At 42.3% G+C, this 15,420-nt stretch overlaps 1 protein-coding gene across 1 annotated transcript in view; it reads right to left on the reverse strand.

Moving 5' to 3' along the window:
- PAWR (pro-apoptotic WT1 regulator) overlaps positions 1-15,420 on the reverse strand; it is a 76,186-nt gene that overhangs the window by 29,017 nt on the left and 31,749 nt on the right. The window contains exon 3 of the mRNA XM_077338896.1: positions 521-649. Coding sequence (XP_077195011.1) covers positions 521-649 — 129 coding nt within the window. The remainder of the gene's footprint in view (positions 1-520; positions 650-15,420) is intronic.

The following is a 15,420-nucleotide window of genomic DNA, read 5'->3' on the forward strand; positions in this document are numbered from 1 at the left end:
CACGCTCTCACCCCGCCGCTGCGGCTGCCATCCGGACTCTGCCTGTCCCACACTCGAGACTGGCCTGTCCTCTGCCCTCCACCCCATCAGGCCACCCCTCCTGTGCTGCTCTGCTCATGTCCTTCATGGCTCCCAGGAGACGCTGCCTGCCTGGGGCCAACATCCATGTTGCATTGCTCCTCGTAAGGTCTGCCTCCCCCCCACACGCACACCCTTTGCCCCACTAGCACCTGCTGCATTACAGCCTATGGCGGGCTTTGGGGCTAGTAGAAAAATAACATGAGTTCACAAGTATGATAGGTATTAAACTTATTTAACATTAAACTTATTTAGCATTTTTTTAAGTACACAGCAGCTGCAGGTTTATTTTTGGGAAAGCATAGATTATGCTCAGATATTGAATATTGAAGAAATGTTTGATAAATCTATACTGATGCCAGATGAAGAAATATGACACACTCCTACAAATAAGAAATGTTGCATCGCAATACAAGACTGAACTGAATGGCAAATTGCTCACCTGTAATATGAATGCAGCATTTGGGTCCGTGCTGGCTGATTCATTCTGCATTGTATTCTGTTGTGTGATTGCATCTTCCCTTTTGCGCTCCTTTTGTCCTGCTTCATCATCATCATATTCATCTAAACTCTAAAAGATAAATATGGTGATGCTTAATACTAGCATGAGAATTAAAGTATTACAACACAAGAAATGTATCAGTTTTCTTAAATGAAATACTAAGAGGATAACAGTTCAACAAAAAGCAAATGGTTAAAAAAAGGAAAGGCACTGCGGCATTTCATTATCACTGCTCTTACACTTTTCAACAGCACTTTTTAAATGTCTGCAACTGTAAAAAGAAGTAAAGCAGATGGAAAATTTAAAGCCTGGCTGAAATCCCAGACTGATAATTTAGTCTTTATACTTGAGGCTTTTAGGTGTGTACAAACAACTGAGCCAAATCAGCCTGCAAATGACTGCTGATTAGTCTATTGCTCACCTATATCCACAAAATTGTTTTTTTATTCCAGTATGGTGAGTTTGAAGGAGGAGACAGACAGTGGCACTAGAAAATGCATATGAGTAAAGAAAGATCAAAGAAAATTCAGAAGAGTCAAGTTCCATCCTAAATCTCTACGCTCTTTTGGAAATTATGTTCTTTGGAAGATGGAAGATATGTTGACTTGCAGATGAGATCTATTAACTCTCCAGAAATTTGGGTGGAGACAGGTGCACTGAGAGAGTCAGAACTGTAATAAATAGGATATGGTAGTTAGACTGACAGCCTGATTCTACATGGTAGATTCATATGTTCATTGTGTCATGGCGTTTCCAGAATGAAATGAAGCCAACTGTGTTTGAGTCTGAAGTCTGGGATCTCCCTCCTGTGAGAGCTTATTATTTTGATGCTATTTTGCATCATTCTAAGATAGTGTGTATTGTTGTTGTTTTTTTGCATGAAGGACCTCATATATTGCTTCTCCTGCTGGGAGAATTTAATGCTGGGAGAAATGAACAAATTGAGATTACGAATCAAAACTGATTCTCTGTGCAACCTCTAAGATAATTGCAAAAAGTGAAACTATGGAAACCTTTCCAAGAAGAGTGTTTTCGGACTGTGCTAGTGTGAGGATAAAGGCACCTTAGTAAAAAAGAAAAAAGTATGTGATTTTTCAATATTCTAACTATATTTTGGTATTTAAACACACTAGGGCAGGGGTGGCCAAACTGAGGTTCTGAAGATATTTATTTTTATTTATGTTATTAATTTAGTATGTGATTTATATCCCGCCACTCCCATTCCAATGATTCATGGAGGGTCACAAAGTCCTCAATAAAAGCCCATTAACCCCCATTAAAAGGACATTCCAGATATAATAAACATGGTAAAAGCAATGCAAACAAAGCGATAAAACAACTCGATCCCCTGCCCAGCAATCTAATAACCTACTATAGGGAGGGAGAGGGAGGTCTAGCTAACAACAACCCAGGTGCTAGCACTAGTATGGATTAGTGCTGAAGCACTTGCAGAAGTAGGACTTTTAAACCCTTGTTTTCCATACAGTTTTTCTCATTTTTAGAATAACAACACACTCTACCAGTTGCTCCAGACCAGAAACTATTATGGTACATGTATGATTCATCATAAGGTAAAGGTAAAGGTATCCCCTGTGCAAGCACCGGGTCATGTCTGACCCTTGGGATGATGCCCTCCAGCGTTTTCATGGCAGACTCAATACGGGGTGGTTTGCCAGTGCCTTCCCCAGTCATTACCGTTGACCCCCCAGCAAGCTGGGTACTCATTTTACCAACCTCAGAAGGATGGAAGGCTGAGTCAACCTTGAGCCGGCTGCTGGGATTGAACTCCCAGCCTCATGGGCAGAGCTTTCAGACTGCATGTCTGCTGCCTTACCACTCTGCGCCACAAGAGGCTCTTGATGAATCATATAAATAGCAAATTCCAAATTTGGGAAATGAGATTAGGAAAAATAGCGTTGGAGAAAAAAATCCTACCACTGTAGGCTCATTACAAATCTGCTCCTCTATAGCTTCTTTGGGCAAGTTTAAAACCCTCAAGAGAGCTTACTGACATGTCTTGATTCCCCTCAAGATTCAGTCTTGTACCTGTTCATTCATTATACCAGGAATCCATGGGCATGCCATTCTCATTCAATCATTCTCTCTCTCTCCCTCTCTACATACACACACAAATATTTATTTTTAGCAATTGCACTGAAAACATTCCAATCATTTTTAGAGATGATCTTATGTTATTCCAGTAAATTGCAACATTCCCATTCCTGATATTTTGTCTCCAAGTATCAGCATGCCTTTTACTCCCTCCTCAATTCCTGTACTTACATGCCTTACACTGGCAGTCATCAAAACAACCATAAAGTGTTTTCCATGGCTCTGCAGGGAAGGACCAGTACAACACTATAATGTATGACTCTATAATATGACTTTATAATCAGCAGACAAAGCAAGGTAATTACATGATGGATAGCTTGTGAATTAGCAGCTAATTATATCCAAGCGAGTTCCAATGGAATCCTTTACTAATAATATGCAGGCAGCAACCTACCTAGCAGAGTCTGAGACAAGTCCAAGCATAATTATGGTGCAAGATAAACTAGATGACAAGCCTTATCAATAAGACTTCCATTTTTAAAGAGTATGGATATTGCTTGTGCAAGATTGTAATTAAGAATGACTAAACAGCACACATATTTACAGGTTTTTTTTTACTTTAAATGTTTTTTCTTTTTTCTTGATTATATTTATAATGTATATTCATTTTCTTTATCTTTATTTCTCTCCATCACAACCCTCCCCTCCCCACAGTCTAAGAATGAGTTTCTCAGACAATTAAACATCTCCTTTGCATGGCAGATTCAGGCAGACATTAGGCAACAAAAATAACCCCAAGTCATCATGGGCACAAATAATACATAAAAGGCTCACCATGCCAATGGCACCTTAAGTGGGAATGTATGTACATGCTTACACCGACTTTTAAACTCAGTATCCAGTAAAGGACAATAAGCCTTATCCCCTCCCACCCTTTGCTTCTCTTCACTCTGATGCTGAAAGGGCCATACTGGAAGTGAGCCAGGCGGAATGCTTCAGGCATCCAAGCGCCACAAGAAAAATTGTAGGAGAAGGTGGGATTTCACTCCCCTTGCCCATGTACTGGTCCACCTAAAAATAGACTCCCCCAGACCGACTTTCTTTGCATGGGATTCGGAAGCTGCTAGGTTGCTTTTCTCTACAAGGGCTTCCAGTGGCAGTGGCTAGGGTGGAATAGAGTTTTTCCTCAGTGAGACATCACAGTAACTTTTAAACAAATCACAAACATTGCAAGATCACAGAACTAAATTAATCATGGACTAATTTAGCTCTCTTAGCCAATTTAGCTCTCATCTATCTGACTCTGTTACTGGTTCCCATGAGATCTTAGTGGGTACATAGGGCAGGTACCACATATTGCCAGGGAACTGAGGGGCCAGAATGTGGCATTTGCCTTCATTTGTCATCCCCAAGTCTGTGAAACTGCCTGCCTTTTGCCAGAGTATGGAAAGAAAACATCTGAGCAGTAGACACTGCCTATTTTGTGTGTGTGTGGAAGGGGGGCATGGGGGGGTTGTGATCCCCTTTAGTCTGTAGTATTTCCTGCCTACATAACAGGGTGTACAACTCAAGGGAAACAGAATACCAAATAAACAAGAGTCACTGAATTAATAAAGAATCAGACTCTTTCTCTGGTCAGTGATAGGTATGAACACCACTTTGGAAAGACGCGCCTATTAGTGCAGTCCTACTGTGGCAAGATCTGTACAAGACAAAACAACACATATCCTAAACATAAGTAGCACAAAGTTCTTCCAGGCTAAACTCCTCCATTGGAAGAAGACTTCAAACTTTGCTCAGAATACATAGCTCTTCTTTCTCTGCTCTTCCTTCCAACCTTGTTAAATTTCTGCTTGATAAGAAGCAACAGCAGAAGTGAGAATAATCAGCTGAGTCAAATAAGGAGGTAACTTCCAGGATTGACAAAGTTGGAGAAAAACTTTGCTTGCAGTTGTATTAACTTACTTCTCTAGCAGTAATGCTGGATCCCTAGGCTCTTAACTGAGTCAGCAAGGGTGAGAAGTACAATGTAAGTCAAAGCTTCAACCTTCCTAATTAGCATAACTTTGGTTTTATCAGGATTCCGCTTCAATTTGGCACATATCCTCTTTGCTATTTAACCAATTGGTCAGGCTGTGGTTGAAGACCTTTACTGCATAACTTGGGAGATTTAGAAAGAGAGATACAGAGCTGGCTGTTCCCAAGCATATTGATAAAGCCCAGTTATAAAGCTATGAATTATTTTCCCCTCAAGGCTTTACAGACAGGTTGACTATTCAGGGTGTAAGATTGAACCCAAAAGAACAAGATCCACACTGATGACAGGTGGTCTTCAACAGCATCTCTGAGGCCAGCCCATAAGGATTTATTTAAAACAGTTCAAAGCACAATACCTATTTCTGCCTCCAGTAAGATGGCATCATTCACTGCAACAAAGGTTGCAGATATGTCTAGAAATAGCAATAACAACAACAAGCCTTTAATAGCATATAAAAGTACAATATAAGAAGGGAAAGTGCAAAAGGATCCACTGCTAGTGAGAACAAATGCAAAGATCATGCTTTAGACCAGTGGTCCCCAACCTTTCTGAGGCTGGGGACCGGCAGGACATCGGGCCACGACCGCATATCGGGCCGCGCGTGCGCGATGCACGGCCTGTCCCTGATTCCCTCTCCCCGCCCTCCCGCAGTAAGAAGCTTCCCAGGCTGCAAGCTTGCGGCCTGGGAAGTTTTTTACTGCGGGGCGGGGAGAGGGAGCCGCGGTCCGGCGCCATGGCCTTCGCGGCACGCAGGTTGGGGACCACTGCTTTAGACATAATACATTCACGATTTCTCATGGCAAGATGTAAAAACTTTGCAAATAGCAATAAAGATACAGCCTTTGTCTGCGTTCAGATGGAGATCATCAACTAATGTAATCTCCACTCCAAAGCCTGTCTGAAAATCAGAGCAGACAAATTAACCGGAAGTTCATCTACCACTATCCCAATTACTTTATTGCCTAGAAACAATTACATTAGAAACAGGATGACAGTTGGCCACAGCATTTTTTCTGTAGGGATGGTTTTTAAATTACTGTGGCTAGAGGGGTGGGAAGGGGAGGACCCCAGGTGGGCATACAAACAGCTATGCTTCCTAACCATATTCTGTACGATTGTGGCACTTTGAGGTTTCTTGAAGCCTGAATAATGTTTCAGGGCTTTTTCAATGGTAAAAAAGTGGGGAAAGGCTGCGGTAAATAATCACTTTTTTAGTTGCTGAGGGAAGATAGCCTGAGTCAGTGATTGACTTAAGATTGATGCCAATGAGATTTTTGCCACCGGCTCACCTTTGGTGCTCTCCAACAGCCACCATGGCTGGGGCTCCCCCTCGGCATGGCATTATGCAGCTGCTGCTGGCAGCACCCCCCAGCAGGCGGCGGGAAGTCAGGGGCGCTGCAAGAAAGCAAGTGGATCAGGGGCTCAGGCGGTGGTGGTGACGTCCCTCTGCAAAAGACTACCGCCCCCTGGGCCTCAGTAAAATTGTCAAGTGATGACTGGTCCCCGGTGATAAAAAAGTTGGGGATCACTGTCTTAAACAATTGAAACTGCCATGAATTAAGTGATGTGATTATGACTGAGAAATAACATTTCTTTGCTGCTATTACCACAGCTTCATAGGTCATCTAATGAGCTCTGTTGTATGCTTTGATGGATTCAGCAAAGTTTACTGTCAGCATCCCTCTAGATATCTACTAGCCCTCTTTAGCAGTGGTCCCCAACCTTTTTATCACCGGGGACCACTCACCGGGGACCACTCAACACCTTTTACTGAGGCATGGTGGGGGGGGTAGTTTACTCCTCTACTCTCAACCACTGCCCTAGCACTCTCTGATCGCTATGGTAATGTTTAAACATCTCTTCAAAATAAGATACAAAATAAGATACAGCCACAACAATGAAGTGTGTTGTAAAGGGCTCGGGGGGATGAAGTAAAGGGCTGGGGGGGAGAAGGCGTCCTTTGGGGCCCACCTCCAATTAGTCGAAGGACCACATGTGGTTCACGGCCCACAGGTTGGGGATCGCTACTCTTTAGGACACCCTGCTTCAGGGTAAGTTACTAGATCATTCTTTCCCAAGGGCAGGAGAGGTGTAATGGGCAACTTTATTGATCATTTCTAGGAGCTTCATGTTCCAAGCTTCCACAATAGCCTCAGCAGAGTATTCATTTGGAATTCAAAATCCTCCAGAAGCTACTATGAACCATTTTATACAGCTTCCTTCCCTGTAGCATGGTGGTTACTTTCACTTTTGTTTAGTAGATTAGCGACCCCCAACCTGTGGGCCCCGGACCACATGTGGTCCTTCGACTAATTGGAGGTGGGCCCCGAAGGACGCCTTCTCCTCCCCCCTGGCCCTTTACAACACACTTCGGGTGTCATTGTCTCCCATCACTCCCAGATGGGACTATCTCATTGCAGAGAAACAAGCTCAGAGTTCCCATTGATTTGTCATTGTCATGAGTTAAAATTTCCATGAAAATAAAATGCTCCTTATGTTCATTGTTGTGGCGTGTCTGTATCTTATTTTGAAGGGATGTTTAAACATTACCATAGCGATCAGAGAGCGTTAGGGCAGTGGTTGAGAGTAGAGGAGTAAACTACCCCCCCACCGGGCCTCAGTAAAAGGCGTTGAGTGGTCCCTGGCGTTGAGTGGTCCCCGATGATAAAAAGGTTGGGGACCACTGTAGTAGATAATGAGCCATCAGGGAAGGGTAGCATAAATGCTATTATAATCACCACCATCATCATCATTAATAATAGCCAGATCATATTGAACCTTTGGCCTCAAGGCCAGTCCTTTCCTCAAAGGCCTGATTCAAAAGATTAAGTCAAATGTATGACTTTTCCACACATTGTCACATATTGAAAGAGGCCCAAGGTAGTCAAAGAAGCTACATCCTTGTAAGCAACTCTCAGCATGAATTTTGAAGTCTCCCAGAACAATCAGTTCAAGTGTCTTCAGCACTATACACCTCTGCCAATTTAGACAGTGTGCCTAGCCCACTGAGAACAAGGCAGGAAGAAAACAAGCAGAATGCCCAGTTTATCCTTAGAACCCAACATAACGACCAATAAAAAACGGACAATAGTTTATACAGGGACTCTGTGAAAGTCAAAGGGACTCACATGGGATTATACCCATTCTGCCTTTCTTCCTCCAATGTGGGCTTGGTGGAGGCTAGAATGGGCTTTCCTTAAAAACAAGTTAGACTTGTTTTTATTTGTGTTTTCAGCTTTGGCCCAGCTTGGCGGAATGAACTCCCAAGTGTGATCAGGGCCCTATCGGAATTCCAGCAGTTTGCAGGGTCTGTAAAATAGAGCTCTTCAGCCAAGCCTTTGATTGAGGCCAGTTCAACCACAGCATGCTATAGGATAGCAGATTTTGACAGGCCTCCCCCTATACCTCCCCCACCCCTCCATCATAACACTGTCAATTGCTCCTGGGTCAGCTGGGTGCACCTTCACTCGGGGCCAACAAAGTTGGAAGCCTGTTAGATTTTATTCAATTTGCTGGATGTTACTATTTTAATGGTAATTGTTTTTACTGTTTTATTGTTATTTATTTATATTGTACTGTATTTTTGATAATACTGTTAGATGCCCCAAGATGCAAGTGAGGGGTGGGATATGAATTTATTAATAAATAAATTAAAAGTAAAATGTTAATACTTTTGCATTTATTCAGCATTGTCAGCTGCTTGGGTATAAACTGTGGTAAAAGGACACACACACACACACACACACACACACATATATATATCAACAAATAAGAGTTTCGTCAAGCAGAAGTGCGAATATACACAATACAACAGAGAGAGATGCAAACTGCTGCATCCTGTTTCCTTAGCATGATTCTTAAGATATTGATATCTGAGAGGCAGGTTAAATATAGCTGAAAATGGTAAGGGGGAATTAGCAGGAAAATAAAATGTGCTGTTCGTTTTAAAGTCCTAGGCTTGAAAAACTGAGTCTGGCTCCTAAACTTTTTAGCTCATTCTAAGATTGAAAGGAATTTTGTTAAGGCCTCATTCAGTTAGAACAAATTTTGAGTCCTATGGCACCTTGCAAACCAACATTTCCTCAGATACAATGTCAGACCTTGAATAAAACTTTGTTAATCTTAAAGGTGCCACTGAACCCAAAATTTGTTCTGCCGCTTCAAACCAACACGGCTACCCACTTGAATCTATCCTCATTCAATTAGTAACAGTTTAGATCCTTAGTACAGGAACTTGTATTCTGCATATAACAAAAATCCTTCTAGCATGGTCTACTACTCTCAGAAACTATTACTCATGTCTGAATAGGATAACACTATGATTCTCGAGGTTCTCTTTGTCCAGGTTACTACATGCTTTGCCATAAAGCTTAGACAATGGAAGTACAAGTGCCTTGTTAGAGCAGGATGTTCAAAATCTTGCTACCTTTCAAGTGATAATTAGCCTATTTCTTAACATGAGCATTCCTGGAATTACTAACATTCCTCAGGGGCTGCTTTACTTCCAAATTACCAACAAAGGCAATCAGGGGCTAGCTGCCCTTTTGCCTATTGGCCTAATACAATTGCTCTCCTTCCTCCTTTTTCTCACTGCCTATTCCTCCACACCATTTCTTCTTACTATGGAAAGGAAAATAATCTGGGTACCTGCAAAGGAAGCAGGAATTAAATAATATTGTGGAACTTCTATAGCACTGTTTTCCAGAATCAAACATGGATATGCACAGCCTTACCAGACATGCAAAGTCACCCCTACCAGTTAGTTGAAAAATATTTGGGGAGCACATGAGCAATCGAAATTCTGGTTTCCCTGCTTATAACGCCAGCCAATTTGTCACCACGTTGTGAAATCAATATCCACATTGCCTCCCCGACTAGAGAATTAAAATGGCCCAATTAAGATATTACTGTATAGTTTAATACTATTATTATTATAACGATTATAGTGTTTTATTTTCTTCATATATGTATATGTGTGTTGTTGTTAGCTGCCCTGAACCTGTAGGGAAGGGTGGATTATAAATAAAATTTGATTATCACTGAAGGACAACTGCTACTCCCTCCATAGCATATACAAGAGAAAAAAATTAATCTCTGCATTACAACTAAGAAGAAGCTGCCTAAATTAAAGTTCATATGCAGCACATCCTTAAGCACTTTGAACATCTGGTTATGCACCCATACAAAACACACATGTGAGCCAGCATGGTATAATAGTTAAGAGTGGTGAACTCTAATCACTCCTCCACATGCAGCCACTTGGGTGACCTTGCCCCAGTCAGTTCTCTTATGACTCTGTTCTCAGAGAGCACTTCTCTTAGACAGTGGTCCCCAACCCCCGGGCCGTGGCCCGGGCTGCGGCGCCCTCTTCCCCATTTGTGCCGGGGCTGCTGCGCATGCACAGGGCCCCAGGTCGCCCTCTCCCCACACCCCGGCGCAGCGGTCCGCGGCCTGCAAAAGGTTGCGGACTGCTGTCTTAGAGCACTCTCAGCCCCAGCTACCTCACAGGGTGTCTGTTGTGGGGAGAGAAAGGGAATGGTGTTTGTAAGACAATCTGGCAGTCCTTCAGGTAGCAAAAAGCAGTATATAAAAAAGAAAGTCTTCTTCTCTTCTAAGGTTACTTGGGAAAAACCATTATCAAAAGGGGTACAGGATAACAGATAAGAGTCTGCCTATTAGAGTCTGACATAAAGGACTCTCTCCTTTGAAAAGATGAGCTGAGAAGGCAAATGAGTCATAATCTAGTAGAAACATTCAATATTTTCATTCCTATACCTGTTAAAATATTTTTTCATTTTAATAACAAGATAATAGTATAAAAGGTACACAAAAGAAAAATAGGGACTACATAACATATTGCATACATCAGAAATCATCATACACTACTGGGTATAGATGAAAGAATATTTCTCCCTAACATCCCCTCAAAATAATCCTCAAAATATTCTCTATACTAGTAAAAGAGCCCACTGCAGGCTTCCATGCAGCAGGTGCAAGTGGGGGTATTATTTGGGGGGTGGGAGGCAGGAGCTGGTAGAGGAAGCCCTGAATGGGCACCCGCGCCTTCACTTATCTATCCTTTTGAAATCAGCATGGGGTGCAGGCAGAAGCCCTGGGGTGGCAGTCCTGTGGCGGGCTGGCAATGGACTTGTGCCCTCAGCGTCAGGGGTCATGGGGAGCAGCCAGCAGGGGCAGGGCGGGTCCACGGCAAGTGGCTTGCAGCAATGGAAGGTATCCGTGTGTTGGGGGCAGTTCTGCCTCCCAGGGCCTGGAGAGCCCTGTGGGACTGTGGCCATGGCTCAGGTTGTGGCCTCCACCCAGTGGCTGGCAATGGCTCCTTACTGGCACGGGTGACAGCCAGCACAGATGCCTGGGGGCACCTCCCCTTCCTCCCAGCTGTTGCCAGGGTGTTCAGGTAACCATGTTTGGTGGTTCCTCGTGGCTGCTGCCGTGTCCTCAGAGCCACCACCACTGCCGCCTGGCATCATCATGGCAGCTGGGGTGAGGGCAAGGTAGGCGGGGGGCATGGTGGCACATGACAGATGAAGGTGGCATCCTGGTGGAGGCTGGGGTGATGTGTGCATAGGTAGGTGGGCTGGCTCGGCCACTGGCAGCCACATCAGGCCGGCAGGCCAAGCAGTGCAGGGAAGGAGCAGGGCTGTCAGTGGGGAGGCAGCGTGTGTACACAAGGGTGGCCACACACCTCACGGCTAGCTCCTGGAGGTGGACACTCCAGGGGACGGGCCAAGCTGGGTGCAGCCGGATCGGCCTATGCAGGCGGAAGCACAGTCCAGGCACCGGACATGTCTGGACAGCAGGCCACCCAGAGGGGCTTTTCACAAATATTAATCCAAACAATGGTACAGATAATACTATAGTCCTAACTTCAAACATTTTAAATTTCAAAGTTCATGACAGATGTAATTTACAACTATTTATTAATTCATCATTATTGTATATTCCATGTTATATATTTTGTCAATTTTACAGACTAGTCACAGCTTATAATATACCCAAGTTCAAAAGAAAGTCTTCTATCTTACATTTTGAATATAAAATTAATTTTGGCAATCAATTCATTTGCTGAAATTCTACCCTGATAAGTCTGCTTGTATCAGTTTCCAGGGCTTCTGATAATTATTTTCAAAAATATAGTTTTGTCCAATCACATTAATCTCCAGATATTTAATAGGATCAGTGGCTACTGTGCATTCTGTACTCTTTATAATTTCTTTTTCTTCTTGCATTAAGAATTCTGTTATCATTTTGATCTTCTTCTTGCTAATTTTATAACCTGAGAGTGATCCAAATTTTTCAATATGTTCCATTACAAATTATAATGACTTTTGTGGAGTCCCTATTTATTATAATTCTTCATTGTTTAAAAGCTTTCTAGCCAAGATGTTCTTGGATCCAATGGGAAAGCTCATATATTGAGTTTCCCAGGAGCTATGCCTTTCTTCCAAATCTTCTCCCATGGATCCAACCCACAACTTTCATCTTGTGTCCATGGATTTCATTATTTGGACATGCTTTGTAAGCACTGTTTGCACATAGAACACTTAAGAAATGTTCAAAGTACTTGAACATACAGTGTTATGATGCAAGAATACTTGGCCTATTTTTTAAAAAAAACTTTAGAAATTATTGCAAAATAAGGAATTAATATTTAAAACAAGCTGAGTGACATGAGCGGCATTCTGCTGTGCTAAACAAAAGTAACTAATTGAATGTTATCGTTCAGCTTTAGATAGGCTTTTGTATTGTTGTACATTTATATACCAAAACATACCAGTAGGATGAGTTCAGACTCCATTTGTTACTTTCCCTCTAAGTGTTATCAAACAAAAACAGCCTTGTTACTACAAGAAAAAAGCACTCTTGCCAAAAATGTTGACTGAAATAATAGTAAATATTATTCTGGCATTTTTCTCAATGATTTATTTTAAAATAACTATGCAAGAGATGGTACAAAATACAATGTTGAAAAACAGCAGTCTTTATGAAACAGAAATACAGAAGAATACTTTACAAGCTGCTTTAGGAATAGCCACCATGAAAAGACCAGTAGTATTGTGGGGTATCTCCGTTTGTATTGCAATAGCTAGAATAGTTTCTAGTGTCAGATGAACTAGACAGAAATGTTCAACTACCAATCATACAGAAAAGAAAAACTCTTTTCTATAGTTCTTTACAAAGCCACAAAAATATATTGTGGTCTTTAGTAAGAGCTGCATTGAGACAAAGTCCCCAGGCCCCTTTCCTCCCAAAAGTATTAGAAATATACCCACCCAAAAGTATTAGAAATATTCTTGGGAAACTGGCAGTCACCCAGGAGCAACAAGAGGTAGAGAACAGGGATATATCTTATTTCAGGAATTCAACATATATGGAGATAAAAACATAATATAGCACTGCCAAATCCTATGCTGCTCTAAAGAACACAGTGACTGTGTTGCTATAATAACGTTGTTGTTTTTTCCCCCAGAATCTTTCACTAGGGAGTTAGGCTAGGATTGCTGATGTTACAACCCCCCCCCCCCAAAAAAAAATTGCATCCAATAGATCTCAACAAAAAAAAAAATACCAAAAAACTGTTTGCACACCCCTAGAGGGGACCTACTGTGAAAATATTTTCATTCCAGTTTACACCCTCCAGCACAAGCTTCTGAAGCTTACCCTCCAGATAGGACCAGAACTATCGCAAAACAATGCCTTCTAGTACCAGCCCAGAAAGGTAGTCCAGAATTATACCATGATTAATGGTATTGAAAGCCACCGAGTCCAAGCGAATCAATACAGTTGTACTCCATCTATCCATCTCCAACTCAGATTATCCACCAGGGCAAACAATGCTGTTTCAGTCCTGAAACAAGATCTGAAATCAAACTGGAAAGTATCCTGTCAATCTGCTTAACTCAGGGTGATTTCGCACCAGCAGTGCCACTCCGGGGTGCCACTGGCGCATTGTGGCAGAGTGGCATGCACTGCCACTTCTTGTGTCCCTACACACATTTCAGTGGTGAAACTTTCTGCATCCCTGCAAGGGGACACATCCATGGCAGAAAGGTTCTGCCACAAAGGGGAGTGGCAGGGGCGGAAGGTTTGCAGGCAGGTGGGATTGCCTGACAATGCAAAAAAAAAATGGGGCATATTTTGCTTTCTCCGGGCTCCTGGAAGGCCTGGCTCTTTCTGTCTATGCAGGCCTCCACCAAGGGAGGCCCCGTTGTCCCCCCGAGCACTCAAGGGAACATGGAAAATATTTGTGTTCCAAACAGGGCAACAGGCCTAGGAGGGGGCTGACCAGGTGGTGACATCATGTGGAAGCAGGGATTAGCCATTTCCATATGAGTGCCCTCCCAGCCTTTTCGATCCATGTGGAATCAGCCTCAGGAATGCTTGAAGTTGTCCAACCACCACTCAATCACCTTGCTCAAGAATAGAATATTTGAGACTGATCAACATTTATTGAAATCTCCTGCAATGCACAACAACCTGTTGCAAGCTCAATAATGAGCTAGTAATAACTAAATTGGGCAGTCTATATTTTACATGTTCCATGTAAACTTCCCAGAGCTGTAAATAAATAAATAAATAAATAAATACAGTTGAATATCTGTTCATGATATACAACAATGTAGCATTTTATAATATAATTCAGTCTCCTAAAGATTAGTAATGATGAATTTATCACTCTAGTCTGCTTTAATACAAAGAGCAGTTAAAAATACATCTGCAGCATCCATTTAACTGCAATATTTGTACTTCATGCAAAAAAACTACATTTGTTGCACAACTGTCAATATACTTGCTTTATAGTAACAAAATTACAGAGTAGAGAAGAAACCTAGAAATCAGATGCTACTTTTTCACGATTAAAATGTCTGCTAATGACGTAGTAAAGACTGCTGATCTGAGGGTGAAAAGGAATGTTTTCACAGGCGCACTTAGTAAATAACAAGTAAATACCAAGCAGGCATTCTTCCTTAAATAGAAACTAACACTGATATAGCTAAAATAAGACTCTTTTAACAACCAAGCTATTAACCTTTGTAACACCTTCACTAGAAGACATTAAAACTGAATGCTACAGCATGGGTAATTCCTTTAAATTCATTTTATATGCCAGTCTGTATCTCTCTGTATTCTCTATGTCACGTTTTATTTCTATTAAAAATTCTATTAAAAAAGACGAGAGGCAAAAACTGTTTCCCTGTTCATACAAAAATGTCATAAAAATAAAAATAGCTGGAGCTATGTGTAACTGGAACAGATTTCACAGAGGTACTAACCTTCTCAGATATGTGGCTGCGGAGGCATTATACACTTTTGAGGCCCCACTTCCAACCCTCAAGGAATATTTCCAGACCAGGGAAGCCAAACTCTCCTGGAATTGATGCTCATTTCCAGATGATAAAGATCAGCTCTTGAGGCAAAAATTGCTGATTTGGAGGGTGACTCTGTAGCGTCGTACCCCACTGGGGCTTATGGAGGCTAGTCTCCAGGTGGGGTCTGAGGATCCCCTGGAAGTACAGTTCAACTCCAGGCAGTTAGACTGAGGCGAAAGCTCTTCCCCCTCACATGCACCCCTTCAAGAGGAAAACACATAGCCACAAACACTCCTTGGCTAGCACAGTCTGTTGCTTGGCTGATGATGTCTGCCCTTCTGAAGCCTGAGGCCTATGGCTGGCAAAGGCAGCTCCTGTTGTTGTCTGCAAGGCCAAGTTGTTGCATAATAAAAGTGGATCAC

This window comes from Paroedura picta, chromosome 5, assembly GCF_049243985.1.
Source record: "Paroedura picta isolate Pp20150507F chromosome 5, Ppicta_v3.0, whole genome shotgun sequence".
In the NCBI taxonomy this organism is placed as follows: Eukaryota; Metazoa; Chordata; class Lepidosauria; order Squamata; family Gekkonidae; genus Paroedura; species Paroedura picta.